Here is a 19,942-nt window from a genome sequence, read left to right on the forward strand (position 1 = left end):
GTACACACGAGACTATGGCTTTGCGGTTGGGGGCTGGCGATCATTGGGAATCCAGATCCTTCATTGTTACCCCTAAATCGCAGTTTGACTTAGTACTGGGGAGTCCCTGGTTGTTTACCCATGACCCTTACATCTTGTGGGAAGAAGGGGTTGTCAAATTTGTGTCGGCTAAATGTGTAGATCACTGCTGGTTGGACTCGTGGGGGGACCAGCCGACCGCACAGTTCCCCTGCGGCGCTTTGCAGCCGGAAGAGTTAGCTTCTTTGCCTCGAGAGTATAGAGACTTGGCGAAAGTGTTTGGCGAAGATGAAGCTAACGAATTGCCCCCCCATCGCTCTACTGACTGTGCTATTGAACTTTTGCCTGACTGTAAATTACCTAAAGGTAAAATCTATGCGATGGGGCCGGCTGAGAAAGTTGAACTGCGGAACTTTATTGATAAAAACTTAGCCCGAGGTTTCATTCGCCCGGCTTCCTCCCCTTTCGCCGCGCCTGTACTTTTCCGAAAGAAGAAAGACGGGGGGCTTAGATTGTGCACTGATTATAGGGGTCTGAACGCTGTTTCTTTGTCCAATGCCTACCCCCTCCCGCTAATCAAGGACTTGGTAGCTGAGGCCACCAAGGGCAAAATCTTCTCGAAACTTGACCTCCGAGATGCATATTTCCGTGTGCGCATTCGGGAGGGGGATGAAAGTAAGACTGCATTTAATACCCCTTTGGGGCAGTTTGAGTACCTCGTTATGCCCTTCGGGCTTCAAGGGGCTCCGGGGGTCTTCATGAACCTAATCAATGAGGTCCTACATGAGTTCTTGTTCAAAGGAGTGGTCCTTTACCTTGATGACGTGTTGCTGTACTCTCAGGACCTCCCGTCGCATATTAAATTGGTGCGCCAGGTCCTTAAGCGACTTTATGAACACCACCTGTTTGCAAAGCTGTCAAAATGTGAATTCCACAAGACATGCATTGACTTTTTGGGTTATCGCATCTCTGGGGGGAAGGTGGAAATGGACCCTGCTAAAATACAGGCTGTACTTGACTGGGAACCCCCCAGGACCCGCAAACAATTGCAAATGTTCCTCGGATTCGCCAATTTTTATAGAAATTTCATCCAGAATTTCGCTCAAATTGCCCTTCCTCTGACTGATTTGCTAAAGACCAAGGGGAAGGGGTTTGATGCTACGAAACCAGGCGCCCCGCTTAAATGGTCCCCTGCTTGCGCAGAGGCTTTTGAGAAACTTAAACTGATGTTCACATCTGAGCCAGTGCTAGCGCGCCCTGATGAAACTAAAAAATTCATTGTCCAAACTGATGCCTCGGATGTGGCAATGGGGGCCGCTATTTTGCAAGAAGGGGAAGATGGTCGTTTACACCCCCTCGCATTTGTGTCTAAAAAGTTTTCTGACGCTGAACGAAACTGGGGGATTTGGGAGAAGGAGGCGTCGGCTATCCGGCTGGCTCTCTCCACTTGGAGGCAGTGGTTGGAGGGGGCGCAACTGCCATTTGAAGTCTGGACTGACCATAAAAATCTGGAAATGCTGAAATCCCCCCGTTCTCTCAACGCTAAACAACTTCGTTGGGCGGACTTCTTTGCTAAGTTTCGATTCACTCTTCGTCATTTCCCTGGGACGGCTAATTCCCTGGCTGACGCGCTCTCACGCCTCCCACAACATGACAGTCAGCGTGAAATCATCATGGACTCTGTTTTTTCCCCCTCCCACCTGGGGGGGGCTGTGGTCACCCGTGCGCAAGCGCGCTCGATTCCGCGCTCTGATGAAACTTCGCCTTCCCTTTTCCCTGTGGGGGGGGGGCCTGGGTCCAGAAATATGTTTCTGCTTTTACTGATGAAGATAATGCCTCCCTGCGGGCATTGCCGGATTATGTCCGTAGCCCAGAAGGTCTGATTTATTCTGGGGACAAACTGTATGTGCCTATTTCAATGAGGAGGGAAGTGATGGATTCTGCTCATGGTTCCAGACTGGCAGGACATTGGAGTTTTGTTAAATCACTGCAACTCATCCGCAGACAGTTTTGGTGGCCACACATGCGCAAAGACCTATTGACTTTTGTTCGATCCTGTCAGACCTGTGCCTTAACTAAACCCAGGGGGGGCAAGCCTCCCGGTCTTCTGCAACCACTCCCTACTCCATCGAGGCCTTGGGAAGTGGTGTCCATGGACTTTATTACTGATCTCCCTGTGAGCAAAGGGAACACTGTTATTTGGGTGGTTGTTGATTTGTTTTCTAAGCAAGCTCATTTTGTGCCTTTTCCTTCCTTGCCTACAGCTCAGAGGTTGGCGAAATCGTTTATGTCTCACGTGGTGAAAATTCATCAATTACCTGCTAAATTAATTTCTGACAGGGGGACCCAATTTGTTTCTAAGTTTTGGAGGGAACTTCTTTCCATTTTAGGGGTGGAACAAGGGCTCAGCAGCGCGTATCATCCTGAGACTGACGGACAAACAGAACGAGTTAATCAGACCCTGGAGCAATATCTTCGTTGTTTTACTAATTATCAACAAAATGATTGGTGTGAATTGTTGCCTCTTGCTGAATATTGTTATAACAACACTGTCCATAGCTCCACGGGCATGTCTCCTTATAAAGCTGTTTCTGGTTACGACAGCCCCCCCTCCCTTTCCTGGAGGGGATGGGCCAACGTCCTGTGGGGGATGCTGATACATGGTGTATGTCCTTGCAAAATGCATGGCCTCTGCTATGCCAAACGCTTGACGCAGCCAAGGCTGCTTACAAGACCCAGGCAGACAAGGGTAGGGTGGTGGGGTTTGATCTGAAACCTGGGGATCTTGTGTATGTCTCGACCAAGAACATTAAGATGCTGCGACCTAGCAGGAAATTGGGGTGGAAGTTCATTGGTCCATTCAAAGTGCGTAAAGTCATAAATAATGTGGCGGTTGATGTTGTTTTGCCTAAGAATTTACGTGCTCTGCATTCTGTTTTTCACATGAGCCTGTTGAAGAAGGATCCTGGCCCGTCTCCCTGGAGACCAGCAGTTACTCCTCCTCCACCTGTCATTTTGGAAGGGGATGAACATTTTGAGATCGCTGATATCCTTGATTGTAAATTGAAACGTGGTAAACTCTGGTACCTTATCGAATGGGTTGATTTCGGTCCCCAGCACCGCGAATGGGTGGAAGAAGGGGATATTCGGGCCCCTTACCTGATCCGTAGTTTCCACAAGAGGTTCCCGGACAAACCGGGAGGTCTCCCGCCCAGCCCGGGAGATCTCCCGCCCGACCCGGGAGGTGTGTTTTAAGTGTATTTTAAGGGGGGCAGTATGTCAGCAAGCTGCCATTCTGTTTTCTGTGACCTCTGTGTACATATCCTTACCCTGTTGCACCCGGCTTGTTTATACTATCCTACTTCTGTGCTGGAATGCCTAAGATAACTACTGGTGGATGTGTGGGGGAGAAGATGCTGTAATGCTTGCCTATTGCTATCTCATGAGAACTGCACCTGTGTTTTGTCTGATGTTCTGCCTGGTTCCCATGGACTGGGCGCGCAACCGTTTCATTAGCCCGCCAGCGGGAATATTATTCATTGGATATGTATCTGTTTGAATTTCCTTTATTATGCTCGCCCTAACTGTGTATCCCCAGTTCTAACAAAGAACGTGTTTGAGTATGTCTTCAACGCTTTGAAATAAATTTTGCTTTTCTTGAAAACGTGGATTTATTCTCGATGCTTGGGGATCCAACACTGGAAAGGGGGAGATTGGGGAGGGCTGGTTCAGGACATCAGTGGGGTACAACGCCACACAGTTGACCTTCCAAAGTAGTCATTTTCTCTAGGGAGGACAGTTGTAATTCTAAGAGATCTCCAGTCCCCATGTGATGGTTGGCGACACTATGATGAGTACAGGGCAGTCTTCCTTGATAGGTGGGGCTGCCAGAGTTGCAGATGAAGCTCCAAAGAAAAGAACAGAGATTTCAAGGTGCTGCAAAATTCATAGCAAACATGTTTGGAAGGCCAGCGTGTTGTCTTTGGTAGCTACGATCACTTGTGAGCTGAGTCTCAGATCTCTTTGTTAAAATCTGAGCTGACATCTGGGCTGAGTAGCTGCTGAACAGCCTTGCAGTACATGATGTGGTGGAGTTTCCAACCCCTCTGCCTTGCTGCTGCTTTTGACTCTGCATAGATGATGAAACCTACTCTTCCCCAGGGTCACAGAAAGCCAGTTTGGTGTAGTGGTTAAGTGCGCAAACTCTAATCTGGGAGAACCGGGTTTGATTCCCCACTTCTCCACATGCAGCTGCTGGTTTGACCTTGGATCAGTCACAACTTCTCTTGAGAGAGCTCTCTCAACCCCAACTACCTTACAGGGTGTCTGTTGTGGGGAGGGGAAGGGAAAGGAAAGGAGATTTTAAGCCACTCTGAGACTTCTTCGGGTAGTGAAGCGTGGAGTATAAATCCAATTTCTTCTTCTTCTTCTTCTTCTTCTTCCTCTTCTTCTTCTTCTTCTTCTTCTTCTTCTTCTTCTTCTTCTTCTTCTTCTTCTTCTTCTTCTTCCCTGTTATTGATACCATGTATGTGGGGAATTATAAGTGAAAAGATGCATATACCAAACAAAAACAACCCCCCAACCTTTATAACCTGGTCTTAGATTAACACTGAATGGCTAAATGTTATTTAAACCAGTATTCAGAAAAATTACTAAGTAACTTGTTCACTCACTCAGATTTTAAAAAATCACTTCCACCAGTAATGACAGGTCTGTGAGAGTATGTGTGTGTAACTAGAACTCTCATTGGACTGTTGGAGAATGTGCAGGCCTGAAATACTACGATCTGCACTGTACTGTTTGAATATGCAGGAGCTAACTGAATGGGCTTGACTTCCCCACAAACAGCCAAAGTGTTCAATGGGGAAAAAATCACTCCAGTGAGTGCTCCCTTCTCATTTGGTGGCCAAAGTATTTGAGCTTCAGTTTCATTATCTGGCCTTCCAGGGAACACTCAGGGTTGATTACTTTTAGGATTGACTGATCTTCTTGCAGTCCAAGGGACTCTCAAGAGTCTTCTCCAGCACCATAGTTCAAAAGAATCTATTCTTCGGCGCTCGGCCTTCCTTTTAGTCCAACTCTTGCAGCCATACATGACTACTGGGAATACCATTGCTTTGACCATGTGGACTTTTGTTGGCAGGGTGATGTCTCTACTTTTTATCATGCTGTTTAGGTTCGCCATCGCTTTCCTCCCAAGGAGCAGGCGTCTTTTAATTTCATGGCTGCTGTCACAGTCTGCGGTGATCTGGGATCCCAGGAACGTGAAGTCTGTCACCACTTCCACGACTTCCCCTTCTATTTGCCAAGGAGTGATGGGGCCGGATGCCATGATCTTAGTTTTTTTGATGTTGAGCTTCAAGCCCACTTTTGCGCTCTCCTCTTTTACCCTGAGCAAGAGGCTCTTAAGGTCCTCTTCACTTTCTGCCATCAGAGTGGTATCGTCTGCATATCTGAGGTTGTTGATCTTTTCCCCAGCAATCTTAATGCCCGCTTGTGATTCATCTAGGCCAGCATTTCGCATGATGTACTCTGCATATATATTAAATAAGCAAGGCGACAATATACATCCTTGTCGTACTCCTTTTCCTATGCTGAACCAATCAGTTGTTCCATATCCGGTTCTAACTGTCGCTTCTTGGCCCTTATACAGGTTTCTCAAGAGACATGTGAGGTGGTCTGGTACTCCCATCTCTTTAAGGCCCTGCCATAGTTTGTTGTGATCCACACAGTCAAAAGCTTTAGCATAGTCAATGAAGCAGAAGTAGATATTTTTCTGGTACTCTCTTGCTTTCTCCATAATCCAGCGAATGTTGGCAATTTGATCTCTAGTTCCTCTACCTCTTCGAAACCCAGCTTGTACTTCTGGTAGTTCTCTATCCACGTACTGTTGAAGCCTAGCTTGTAGGATCTTGAGCATGACCTTGCTAGCGTGTGATATGAGTGCAATTGTGCGATAGTTTGAACATTCCTTGGCATTGCCCTTCTTTGGGATTGGAATGTATACTGATCTTTTATTGTCTGATAGTTTGAACATTCCTTGGCATTGCCATTCTTTGGGATTGGAATGTATACTGACCTTTTCCAATCCTGTGGCCACTGTTGCGTTTTCCAAATTTGCTGGCAAATTGAGTGCAGCACTTTAACAGCATCATCTTTTAAGACTTTGAATAGCTCAGCTGGGATACCATCACCTCCACTAGCTTTGTTGTTAGTAATGGTTTCTAAGGCCCATTGAACTTCACATTGCATGATGTCTGGCTCGAGGTCAGTGATTACACTGTCATGGTTGTCAAGGACATCGAGGTCTTTCTTGTATAGTTCTTCTGTGTATTCTTGCCATCTTTTCCTAATCTCTTCTGCTTCTGTTAGGTCCCCACAGTTTTTGTCCTTTATCATGGCCAGCTTGGCATGGAACCCTCCCTTGATTTCTCCAATTCTCTTGAAGAGATCTCTAGTCCTTCCCATTCTATTGTTTTCCTCTATTACTTTGCATTGTTCATTCAGGAAGACCTCCTTATCTCTCCTTGTTGTTCTCTGGAAATCTGCATTCAGTTGGGTAAATCTTTCCTTTTCGCCTTTGCCTTTCGCTTTCCTTCTTTCCTCTGCTATTTGTAAAGCCTCATCAGACAGCCACTTTGGTTTCTTGCATTTCTTTTTCTTTGGGATGGTGGTGATTGCTGCCTCCTGTACAATGTCACGAAAGTGTATGATTGCTATTGTGTAAATTATGCTTACAGTCCCCATTATGTTTGCATCACATGTACATGGAATTGAGTAGTGCCACCTCTGGAACGTCTTGTCACTTGAGGAAGTGTGGACAATGCAGCAATTCCTATCATTCCACAATGGAAACATATACAATATGCCCCCCAAATGATGCTCTCCCTCATCCAAAGGAAACTGAACTTGTGATGCATCCAGAACTTTTCAACATTGTGGAACATGTCACGGTATCTATGCCTGCAAAAAGCAAACTGGATTTCTGCACTGACTTCTGTTCCAGTTTCTTGGTTTTTTCCACATGACATAATTTCATCATTAAAAATTGTCCTCACAGTTTAGATTTCTGAACTACCTAGTGATGCTAGTCTCCAGGTGGGGCTTTGGGATTTCCTGGAATTACAGCTCATCTCCAGATGATGGAGGTCATTTCCTCTGGAGAAAATGGCTGCTTTAGAGAATGGACTCTATTTTATTGTACCCCACTGCAGTGTTTGCCCTAAGCTGAGTTAGTGTGAGCTAGCTCACAGTTTTTTAGCCTCTGGCTCACACATTTTTGTCTTACCTCAGAAAGGATGGCTCCAGAGCAAACTAATTTATGCAGTAGCTGAATCGCTCACCCACAACTTTAATGCCAGGAGCTCACAAAGTAGAATTTTTGCTCACAAGACTCCACTGCTTAGAGGGAGCATTGCCCCACTGAGGTCCCTGTCCTCCCAAGGGTCCACCCCCAAATCTTGTGTGTCCCAATCGCTTTGGTTCCCCACCCCCTTTCCACATGTGTTTTGCACCCTCAAAGAGCCAGTTTGGTGTAGTGGTTTGGAGTGCAGACTGTAATCTGGGAGAACTGGGTTTGATTCCCCATTTGCCGCATGAAGCTCCTGGTGTGACCTTGGGTCAGTCACAAGTTCTTTCAGAGCTGTTCTCTCAAGGGCAGTTCTCAAAGAGTTCTCTCAGCCTCACCTACCTCACAGGGTGCCTGTTGTGGGGAGGGGAAGAGAAAGGAGATTGTAAGCTGCTCTGAGACTCCGAGTGAAGGGCAGGGTATAAATCCAACCTCCTCTCGTCTTCTTCTTCTAGTGATCAATTTGATATTACACCTTTGTATGTCCAGTGTATCTCCCTACAGATTTATGCCAGTCATACAGCGATGTAATATCAAATTGAGCACTAGAAGGAGCAAAACACATGCAGAAAAGAAAAAAAAGAAGCAATAGAGACACACAAGCAATGAAAATTTGAATGCAGAAGAGCCCTTTCTTTAAGGATTTCTGCTAGTTACATGTGTAATTTAAGGAGACATAGAATGCAGGGCAGAGCGAACTTTTGAAAAAATAAAGGAGAAGTGGGGAATGATGTTTTCCCCTTCAAGAATTATGTGGTCAGGTCCCTTGCTAATACTGGCTATTGGCCATGTTATGAGCTCCTGACAAACTCTACTTGCTGGACCCAAGCTTTGCAGGTAAACTTTAAAATGCTACGCCATGTAAAGAGATGCTTTGCAACAAGTAAAGACTAATAACTGAAATTGTCTTTCATGTCCTATCGATTGATGCCTTTGCAGCTCTTTGATGGAATTTAACCCAGGAAAAAGAATTGATCCTGAGGCCAAGTGATGTAGTTGGCTCCAAAGGGGATACGGATAGGTTCTAAAACAGAATTATAGTTATTGCTCTTCCAGTTGCCCTCTTTGTTATTTTGAATTCCCATCCTGAGAGAAGGCTGTCTAAACGGTACTGGATTTCTATTTCATTTAAGCGTTGAGTCCAAAAAAGAAATCAGTCGAGTTTCCCATGTACCCTTTTGCGATAACAGATAACAAGTCACACTGGCTGCAGAGGCTTGTAATAACGTTTGACTTGTCTTAGGTACACAACTGACATTTGTTTTATTTGCAATCATGTGGTGACGGAAAGTGCCATCAAGTCACAACTGACTTATGGCGACCCCATGTGGGTTTTCAAGGCAAGAAACGTTCAGAGGCAGTTTGCCATTGCCTGCCTCTGCATTATGACCCCGGTATTTGGTGGTCTCCCATCCAAATACTAACCAGGGCCAACCCTGCTTAGCTTCCAAGATCTGATGAGATCAGGCTAGCCTGGCCTATGCAGGTCAGGGTCATTTGCAATCATACATCACTGTTTTGTTTTTTTAAATGCTGATTTGCACCAAAGGAATTGTTATCACACTTTATCTTCCACCATTTATGGTTGAGAACAGGCCTTTTTCAAGGGAGTGGTAGCAGAGCTTGGGAGACCCACAATCCAAATCCAAAACAGCATGTTACGAAGCTGCAGAAATTTTCTGTGTTTCCTATATGGATGGTAAGTATATTTTGCATTCTCCGCTGCCTCCTAGTGCAGTGGAAGAAAATGTCTGTACTGAGAAGTACAGAAAAGGTTATTGAGTAACTTAGAAGAGGTGGGAAAGCGTTCCAAAAAGATTTTGTTTGCTTTACTATAATCATCTCTTTCCCCCCAACACACACACACATACCACCTTCTATTCAACTTCATAAGCATCATTGATTCAATTCAGGAGTTACTTTAGAGTTACAGGCTTTATTGATTGATTTTACTTGTAATGGCTCTCGTCTCTGTAAGTGGTGATGCATAAAAGATTGTTTTTTAAACCTCCCTCCTTCTGGTACATTGATTTAGTGTGATGAAATGTGGATGTAAGGTTTTTAGCTAAGTGCTTTTTTGCTGCGCAAATTATGGCTCGGCAGGAGCAGCCATGGGTTGGGAGCCAAGGGATCTGATTGGCTCTGAAGGAGGATAATTATCTAAGCCCTTGATGACAACGTGAATGCTAACGTCATGATCACAAATTTGGGAGGATTTCAGAAGCCAAGATGAGGTCTAGGTAAAGAAGCAAAGAGAGGAATTCTCAGCTGTGAATGGTTCAGTTCAGTTTATTTCGATACATGATCAATGCTGGTTGCGCTTCTCGCATAGATTGACCAGTCAACCCAGATTCCTAGCGATTGGGGCCTGGCTATTATTGTTCCAATATACAAAATAGAGAAAAGACAACCCCTTAAAACTTCTGCCCAATTAGTCTTCTTAAGGTGTGGTCATACAGCAAGCTTACTACGATTTGTTTCCGCTGTAGATTTGATCGGGAATATTTTTTTTCAGGTTGGAATTACCACACATCCCTCCCTGAACTGCTTGCATCGTGCAACGAGGCTCCAGGCACCGTTCAGATAGCCGTGCCACTGCTTGGGTGGCATGGCTTGTGGGGTTTTTTTGGGTTTTTTTTTAATGGATTTGCACATGCGCATATACACATGGCCAAATCACCACTCCCACTGGGACTTGCCGTACTCCCTTGTTCTTGCAGGTTCCCCCCCCCCCCAACAGCAAACAAAATTAATCAGATACATACAACTGAGTGCTGGAGTCTATATGTGCACTTGAATGTTTATACATTGAATTTATTCAGCGCAGGATTGCTCATGCGCATAACGACGGAAGCTGGTAAAAGAAAATCGCAAGAAGGACGTTCAGATGACCTAATCGCGATCATTGCGAGAGATGGCTGTCCAGATCAGCGAACCCATTGATTCAAAGTGCAAATATTCGGAAAGTACTTAATTTTCCGGGTGTAGGAAAACTCACTAGGGAACCTGGAAGATTGCACGAGTGAGCCCACTTGGGTGCGGGAGACGGATGTGGCAATCTGATCAGCAATTTTAAATGCGAGAGGGAACAGTGGTGAAGCCCAATCAAAATGACCGTGTGACCATGGCCTTAGACTGGTTAGCAAGCTTTATTCTAGACATCTATATTGAAAACTCTGGGACTGGATGGACCAAGAAAATATAGTAATGGAGGACAGGTGGGCTTTAGAGTCAGGTGCTCAACCATAGATCAGTGCTTGATATTGCACCATTTAACAGCTGTGATCATCAGATCACTGAATCCTCCAGTGGATTTGGTTCAAAAAATTGTAAGTGCTAGGGTAGCCAACTCCAGGTGCAGAAATTCCTGGAGATTTGGGGGCTGATACTGGGGTTTAGTTTGGGAAAGGGATAGACCTCAGTGGAGTCTGACCTTCAAAGCAGCCATTTTTTCCAGGGGAACTGATTTAGTCTGAAGATGAGCTGTGATTCTGGGAGAACTCTAGGCCCCACCTGGAGGTTGGCAACCCTAGTAAGTGCTAGCATGAGTGCTTCTAGAAAGGGGAGGAGTCTATAGAGTGTCTTCCCCCCCCCCCCACTAGCAGCTCTGATCTTAACAGCAAGTGGCATGCTTTCTCAATCAATAAAAGAACTCAGTGTGATTTTCCCCTGTTGTAGCATGCCTCTTTGCTTTTATTTAAAAAGTCATTGATTAGTGGGGAAATTACAGAGCAGCTTTCAAAGGGAACTATTAGCTGTTCTTTAAATACACAAAAGGCCTCCTTACCTCCAAAATAAGAGTTCCTGCCACATCCCCAACTCCTTTATCTATTTATTTCTTTTGAAAAATTGTATGCTGCTTCTCCAGGACCCTACCTGAGGTGGTTTACAAAATAAATATAATAAAAGAGAGATATTAATTAGAATCCAGCATTAAAAAACCTAGCTCAGCATGAAAACATAGACCCTTAAAAAAGACCACTCACAGTTTATGACACCAGTTTCCAGACTAAAATTGTGCTTTAAACAATCAACCCATTAATTAAAAGCCTGGGTGAACAGAAATGTTTTTGCCTGGCACCTAAACGAGAGAAATGCAGGTGCCAGGCAAGCCTCAAGGGGAAGGGTGGTGCCACTACTGAAAAGGCCCAGTCTCTGGCTGCCAGCACCTACATGGCCCCTGGAGATTTCCCACTTTACAAAGGGTTGCCAGGCCTTACCTGGACATCAGCGGGGGGAGTCCTGGTCCTTCTCTGGGATCTCTCCAGTGTGCGCACTTTGCGCACGTACCGCAATGACATTACCTAGAAGTGACGTCATCGTGCATGGCACATTGCAGGAGACGCTCTATCATTTAAGGAAAAACTCTATGGTTTTTCCTTAAATGATCAGCCGCCCCCCTGTAATGTGCTCTGTGCAATGACGTCACCTCCGGGTGTTGTCATTGCACTGGGCACATTGGCGCACATGTAGCACTTTGAGGGCAGGGTTCCCTTGCCAGCCGGATTGGGGCTGGCATATTGGGGGCCACAAAAGCAGGCAAAACCCCACTCCCATCAGGGAAATGGGAACCCTACTGTTACAACTGATCTTCAGACTACAAAGATTAGTTCACCTGGAGAAAATGGCTGCTTTGGAGGGTGGACTCTATGGATTGTGCCATGCTGAGGTCCCTCCCCTCCCCAAACCCCACCCTCTCCAGGCTCCATCCCCCCCTCAAATCTCCAGGTATTTCTCAACCCAGAACTGGCAACCCTACACCCACCTCACCTCTGAAGGTGGGAGCAAAGAAAGCAGAGCTTGTGGGGCAGATCTTAACTGGTGGGCTAGACAATACAGGAGGAGGAGGGAGGCCCTTCAAATTCCTGACCCCAAACCACTTAGGGCTTTAATTTGGTTGCCAAACCCCCCGGTTTGCCAGGGGTCCCCCGTTTTGGGGGAGGTTCTACCCACCGCCGGCCAGATGGCCAGCGGGGGAAGCCCCACCCCCTTGTGCCCGCTCTCCACCTCTCTTCCTCATCCACCTTGAGGTTCATCATGGTCGGGGTCTGGGCAGGGAAGGTGGCGCTGCAGCAGAGAAAGGGTTAAAGCTGCCGCTGTTTGCTAGAGAGGCCGAGCAAGGGAGGGGAGAGTGGAGAGGGCAAGAGAGCCGGGAGGGCTCCAGACTCGCAAAAGCGGGAAAAGCCTTGCAGACGGAGCCTGGGCAGGCTTACTCTCAAGTAGTTCCATTCAGTCTCCAAGACAGAAATTCGGCTCTGGTGTTTTGGGGGGAGGTGTGTGTGTGTTTAAATCCTTTCCCAACGGGGTTTCCTTCTGCAGGTGTCCGGTGTTTCCCTTTGTCAGCCCCGGTCCTGGGGCGCCTGCCTGGCGGTCGGTGGGGCTTGCAAGGCAGTTCTTTTCTGGGCGGCCTCGGGGGATCCTGGTCTGCCGGGCGGCTGGTAGGTGATGGTGGGGAGCGGAGCAGAGTCGCACCCGGCACCCCAGACCCCCGGCTTTTCAAAACACCTCCCCCCATTTTTGGGAGCAAGACCAGCCGCCAGGCAGGCGCGTGCACCCCCTTTCTGCTCCCTCCCCCCCAGCCCCATCCGCCGCCTCGGTCGATGTAGCCCGCCTCGCATCCGGTGAGAGTTCATGCGCCACCGCTTCCTGTGGCAGCTCCGTTTGTCTGTCTCCCCCCCCTTCACCACATCTATTCCTCTCTCTCCCAGGTGCTAATCGCACAGCCACCACCACAGCCCAGAGGCTGCTTTGAGTTTCTACCTGCTCCTGTCTTTCCAGCTGCTCTGCAGACCGAAAGAAAGCGGCTGCCAGCTGGGAGCAGAATGGGGGTGGGGGGTTTCCCTGAAGGAATCACAAACTACTCCCAAGCAAACAACTGCATTCCATCACACTGCCACGGAGCTCTTCATTCTCACTAAGCCCAGATGCTCCAAGCTACTCAAGTGGGGTTCCAAAGTGAACAAGGCTTTGAGGCGTTCGAAAGCCTCCTGGCAATTTTTATTCCAAGGCAACGCTGCTCCCAGCTTTGTAGCCTCTGGGCCCTCCCCCTTAGTTTTTAATAGATCCGTGAGGGGTAAATTGACCTGGGCAAAATTGGCTAAAAACTCTGTAAAAGTTCGCAAATCCTAAGAAGGATTGGAGCTGTCGTTGGGTGCGGGGTACCCCCCCGATACATCTCGCACCTTTTCCAGATCCATCTCCAGACCCCTCTCCGAGATACGATATCCCAAGAAGTCAATGTGTATCTTATGAAACTCGCACTTAGAAAGTTTTGCAGTTTGTGCTTGTGCAACATGGTTAACACCTCCCTCACCAATTTCACATGGGACGGGAGGTTGGGGGAGTACAGCAAGATGTCATCTAGGTAAACAAGGGCCCCCTTGAACAGATGCTTGTGTAAGACCTCGTTGATCAAGTTCATGAAGACCCTTGGGCGTCCCTGAAGACCAAACAGCATCACTCGATATTCGAATTGCCCGAGAGGGGTATTGAACGCCGTCTTATATTCATCCCCCTCCCTGATGCGCACACGAAAGTACGCATCTTGGAGATCCAGCTTAGAAAAGATTTTCCCTTTGGCCGCTTCTGCCAATAAATCTTTGATCAACTGCATGGGGTAGGCATTAGTTGACGACACTACATTTAGGCCCCGGTAATCCGTGCAGAGCCTTAGCCCCCCATCCTTTTTCTTCCAGAACAGGACCGGGGTGGCAAATGGGGACGAGGCTGGTCTGAGGGTTGTTTTGAAATGAGGGAAGATGGCTGTTGGTACCGGGAACATAAACTATTCATCCCCCTAGCACTCAGGGGGGAGGTATTGCAAGCAGTGCATGGCTCCAAACTGTTGGGACACCCTGGATTTGTTAAATCGCTTCAACTTTTGAACCAACAATTTTGGTGGCCAAAGATGTGGAAGGATTTATCTTCATATGTCCAACCCTGCCAAATATGTGCCATGAGCAAAGCCAGGCCGGGGAAGCCCCCAGGACCTCTACACCCACTTTCTACTCCGAGCTGCCCTTGGGAGGTTATATCCATGGATTTTATAACCAATCTCTCTCCGAGTAGATCGCTGATTGTCATATGGGTGGTGGTGGATTTATTTTCTAAACAAGCACATTTCATCCTGTTTCCCTCACTGCCTACAGCCAAGGCACTCGCAAAGGCATTTCTGATGCACGTGGTGCGCTTACATATGCTCCCCAACAAGGTGATCTCCGACAGGGGGACCCAATTTGTTTCTCGTTTCTGGGGGTAGCTGATGAAGCTGATGGGGGTAGAACGGGGCCTCAGCAGTGCTTATCATCCAGAGACTGATGGAGAAATGGAACGGGTGAATGTCAGCAAGCTGTCATATGGGCATCAGGAATATATCTGCTTGACCTGTATGTTCTTTTTAACCTTGCTTTGCTTTCTGTAATAGAGTCATATGTTTATAGTAGCAATCCAGGCGCATGCTCACAGACAGCAGCTTGTTAGTGTAACGCAAAACAAAGTCAAGGACAGGTGGAGAGATAAGACTGATTGCTGTAGTTTGCTTGGGTTTAGCTTCTATGCACAGCTTGGGAACAGGGATGTTTTGGATTACAGGAACCGTTCTGATTCCCAGCAATTTGGCGCTTCTTTCTCCCTGGCGGGAATATGACCCATTGGTGTAGAGACTGTTTGAATTCCTTTCATATTCCCTGTATGGTTCCCTCCATGTCATTCTAATCAGAGACTTTGTTAGTGAATCATCCTTTCAATAAAGTTCCTTCTACACAGAGAAGCGACTCGTTGATTGATGGGCGACCTGACAGACTGATTAGAATCCCATCATTCCTAATCTTTCCGCACCTATCACCACCGATATGGGCGACGAAGAAGGGAAATCTCTACCCGAGGACCAGGTTCAGGATGGAACCGAAACGAAGGTCCCCGACACCGGACTCGAGAAGGTCCAGCCAGATACCCCGGGAGAGGGCACAAAGCCCAAGAAGGTGACGGCAACATTATACATGTCACCTAAGGCATGGCAGGAGCCCCTGGCAAGCTGGAGCGACTTCGGCACCGAGGGGCTTCAGCAGTCACAAGAGCAGACCGGAGCGAGGAAGCGAGAAAGCTCCCACGACTGGAGAAGAGGGAATTCTCACGACTGGAGTGAGGAGGCTCAGCTGTTTGCCGAGGTGAGCGGCAGAGAGCTACCATTCGGAGTAACTGCGAGATCGAAAGCCCGGAGCGGCCACACCTCCCCGGAGGAGGGGATGTGGGAACAGCAGCATGAAACTAACCGGATGGTGAGAGATTTGCAGCAGACTTTGAGAGAAGTCATCGAAAATCTGCCCCAGATGGTGCGAGAGACCTACGAGCAAGTGGAGTACGAGGCACACCGGGAAGCAGGGCAAGCCCCAGCCGCACAGCAGCCGGGTGCGCAGGCAGCCCCAGCACACGTCCCGGTGCAGCACCAGCAACAGCAGCACCAGCTTCCACTGGGTCAACAGCAACCCGGGGCCCCAGCACCAATCCTAGCAGCGGCGCAACACGGGGTACCCAGAGCTAAAGACCTCATCGAAGCAACATTTGATGGGAACCCAGACGAGCTACCGTACTTCGTGGTCAGAGTACAGAAATTCCTGGATCGGTCGGGCCACCTATTCCCTGATGACAGCAGCCGGATTGATGTGGTGGCAACACGCCTGAAAGGAGCAGCAGCAGCATGGTATGTAAGCTTGCATCCTTCTCGAGGCCCTGAGCTTAGAGACATTTATGCTTTTATGTGGGCCCTACGACGACAGTTTGAGGACCTGCATGCTGGCCCTAGAGCTCGAGCCTACCTCCGTACCCTGAAGCAAGGGAAGAAAACGGTGCGAGACTACTCTGTGGAATTTAAACTCCACGCTACCAAACTGGCTGACTGGCCGGACCACGTTTTGGCTGAGTTTTTCCGCCTGGGTTTAAACCAGGAGATCAGAGAGACTGTGCTGAGATCTGTTGACCCGGTATCCCTGATGGCATGGATTCAAGAGGCGGAGAACGTGGAGAATCGTTTGAACAGTCTCCAACTGGATGTGGCTGCCTCAGGCGGGAGAAGCACAAACCTCAACCTGAAGCAGAGGACCTACAAGCAACCCAAGGGGGATGGGCAGGGTGCAAAGTAACACAGAAAATGAATACAGCATCTTATGGCAGCTTGCTGACACATTTATGCATTTATGTGGGCCCTACGACGACAGTTTGAGGACCTGCATGCTGGCCCTAGAGCTCGAGCCTACCTCCGTACCCTGAAGCAAGGGAAGAAAATGGTGCGAGACTACTCTGTGGAATTTAAACTCCACGCTACCAAACTGGCTGACTGGCCGGACCACGTTTTGGCTGAGTTTTTCCGCCTGGGTTTAAACCAGGAGATCAGAGAGACTGTGCTGAGATCTGTCGACCCTGACGGCATGGATTCAAGAGGCGAAGAACGCGGAGAATCGTTTGAACACTCTCCGACTGGATGTGGCTGCCTCAGGTGGGAGAAACACAAACCTCAACCTGAAGCAGAGGACCTACAAGCAACCCGACGCGCAGCGGGAGCAAAGAATGAAGCAAGGTCTATGTCTGAGAAAGGCCAATTTGCAGCCGAATGTGGACAAAAGCCAGCGGGGGGACGCAGCGGCCAGAGTACACCCAAGCCAACCCCAAAGAAGAAACCAGTGGGAAAACCCAAATTCATGAAAGCTCTACAAGTGTCACCCGAAGAAGACTCTAGTGACGAAAAAGAAGAGCTTTCGGGAAACGACCAGGTCCTGTTGTAAACGGCGCATCCCGACAGGACTCCGCGACCAAAGCGCCACGAGTGGTGAGCACCCCCCCTCCCTATTATTCATGACTGTTTCATTGATAAATCCCTTACTGGGAACGCATATGCGTGTGAAAGCCCTGATAGACTCGGGGTGTGGAAGAGACTTAATCAATCCAGCGGTAGTGGCTGGATTGGAAGCGGGGTTAACCCGTTTGAAAGACCCCATCACTTTTACGCAAATGGATGGGTCCCCCATGAAGCAACCCTGTCTTCACAAAACTATGCCTTTGAGAATGGGGGTGGGAGAGCATTGGGAGGACAGACCTGAAGCAGAGGACCTACAAGCAACCCGATGCGCAGCGGGAGCAAAGAATGAAGCAAGGTCTATGTCTGAGATGTGGGGAGATCTAGCATTCGGGGAGATGTGGGGAGATCTAGCATTCGGAAAATCTAGCATTCGGGGAGGATTGTAACCACGAATGCTAGATTTTCCCTGGTGTTAGGAGCCCCGTGGCTGTGGCAACATGACCCCCACATAATATGGGAAGAGGGGAAAGTGAACTTTGTCTCCCCCGAATGTATCACCCATGTCTGGAATAACGATTGGTGTGGCAACCCAATGAATGACTTTCCAACAGCCCTTCTCACAGAGGAGGAGGTGCGGTCCATTCCCCCCGAGTATAGAGACCTCCAGAACACGTTTGGGGAGGAGGAAGCAGATGAATTGCCCCCCATAGACATTCTGACTGTCGAATCGAGTTGATACCAGGGGCCAAACTTCCCAAAGGGAAACTTTATGCGATGGGGCCAGCGGAGAAAATTGAACTAAGGAAGTTCATTGACAAGAATCTGGAAAGAGGTTTTATTCGTCCCGCCTCTTCCCCATTCGCAGCCCCTGTGTTATTCCATAAGAAAAAAGATGGGGGGCTGCGTCTTTGCACAGATTACAGGGGTTTGAATGCTGTGTCAGCTACCAACGTGTACCCCATGCCCCTAATAAAAGACCTCCTGGCAGAGGCGGCGAAAGGGAAAATATTCTCCAAACTGGATTTACGGGATGCCTACTTCCGAGTCCGCATCAAGGAAGGTGATGAAGCGAAGACTGCTTTCAACACACCCTTGGGGCAATTTGAGTACCTAGTTATGCCCTTTGGCCTTCAGGGTGGGCCTGGGGTGTTCATAAACCTGATAAATGAGGTGTTGCATAAGCATCTGTTCAAGGGGGTCCTTGTGTATTTAGATGATTTACTTTTATACTCCCCGGATCTCCAGTCACACGTTAAATTGGTGAGGGAAGTACTTCAAACGTTACATAAGCACAAGCTCTTTGCCAAACTGTCTAAATGCGAATTTCATAAGACACACATTGACTTTTTGGGCTACCGCATTTCGGTGGGAGGGTTGGAAATGGACCCTAAGAAAGTGCAAGATGTCTTGGGGTGGGAGGTACCCCGAACTCGCAGGCAATTGCAAGCGTTCATCGGCTTTGCCCACTTCTTAAAAACCCTGAAAACCCTGTTCACATCAGAACCGGTGCTAGCACATCCGGATGAGACGAAAAAGTTTGTTGTTCAAACTGATGCATCAGATGTAGCCATGGGGGGGGCATCCTGCAAGAGGGGGAAGATGGTAAATTACACCCCCTCGCATATGTCTCCAAAAAGTTTACTGAGGCTGAACGCCGCTGGTCTGTGTGGGTGAAGGAAGCTGTGGGGATCCGTCTTGCGTTGGTCACATGGAGACATTGGCTTGAGGGGGCCAGGGTCCCATTTGAAGTATGGACGGATCACAAGAACTTGGAGACACTAAAAAAACCCCGTAACTTGAACGCGAAGCAACTGCGTTGGGCTGACTTCTTTTCCAAGTTTAACTTCACCCTTCATCATTTCCCTGGGGTGGCAAATTCACTGGCGGATGGGCTGTCACGCCTCCCTCAGCATGCCAGTCAGAGAGACATTGTTATAGACTCGGTATTCACTCCTGCTCAGTTGGGAGGGGCGGTAACCACACGGAGCCAGGCGGCCAACATTCCTTCGCTGCAGGAAAAAACCCCGGCCCCTTCCCCAGCAGCTGAATGGGAGGGGAAGTTTCTGGCAGCGCTCATGGAACATGATTTACAGCTGTTGGAGGGGAAGGAGGGGTGTGAATGGAGAGAGAATGGTTGCTGGTACAAAGACAGTAAATTGTATGTCCCTGTATCCTTGCGGGGGGAGGTAATGGGGGCAGCTCATGGCTCCAAATTGGCTGGACACTCGGGATTTCTTAAGACGTTGCAGTTGTTGCAAAGACAATTTTGGTGGCCTCACATGCACAAGGACACCTCTACATTTGTAAAATCTTGTCACTTGTGTGCTATGACCAAACCTCGGGGGGGAAACCCCCCGGATTGTTACACCCGTTGCCGACTCCCAACAGGCCTTGGGAAGTGATCTCTATGGATTTTATAATGGATCTGCCACTGAGCAGTGGAAAAACAGTGATTTGGGTGATTGTGGACTTATTTTCCAAACAAGCACATTTTGTTCCCTTCTCTTCACTGCCTACGGCGAAGGCCTTGGCTAAAGCTTTTCTATTCCATGTAATTAAACTGCATATGTTGCCAAAGAAGGTGGTATCCGACAGAGGGACCCAGTTCATTTCCAGGTTTTGGACAGAGATCATGCGGTTGTTGGGGGTTGAGAGGGGACTCAGTAGTGCCTATCACCCAGAGACTGATGGACAGACGGAATGTGTTAACCAAACACTGGAACAATACCTTAGGTGTTTTACAAATTATCAACAGACAAATTGATGTGAATTGTTACCCTTGGCTG

At 48.2% G+C, this 19,942-nt stretch overlaps 1 protein-coding gene across 1 annotated transcript; it reads left to right on the forward strand.

The window, feature by feature from the left end:
* Nucleotides 1-269: 269 nt before the first annotated feature.
* On the forward strand, nucleotides 270-983 carry LOC107125692 (RNA-directed DNA polymerase homolog; the record flags this gene model as incomplete). The annotated part of the gene is made up of 1 exon (XM_015429144.1): nucleotides 270-983. A coding segment is annotated over one exon (714 nt), but the record flags the coding sequence as incomplete, so codon positions are not given.
* Between the last annotated feature and the right edge of the window lie 18,959 nt (nucleotides 984-19,942).

The sequence above is a fragment of the Gekko japonicus genome, unplaced genomic scaffold (genome assembly GCF_001447785.1).
Source record: "Gekko japonicus isolate JY-2015 unplaced genomic scaffold, Gekko_japonicus_V1.1 scaffold2337, whole genome shotgun sequence".
Lineage (NCBI taxonomy): Eukaryota > Metazoa > Chordata > Lepidosauria > Squamata > Gekkonidae > Gekko > Gekko japonicus.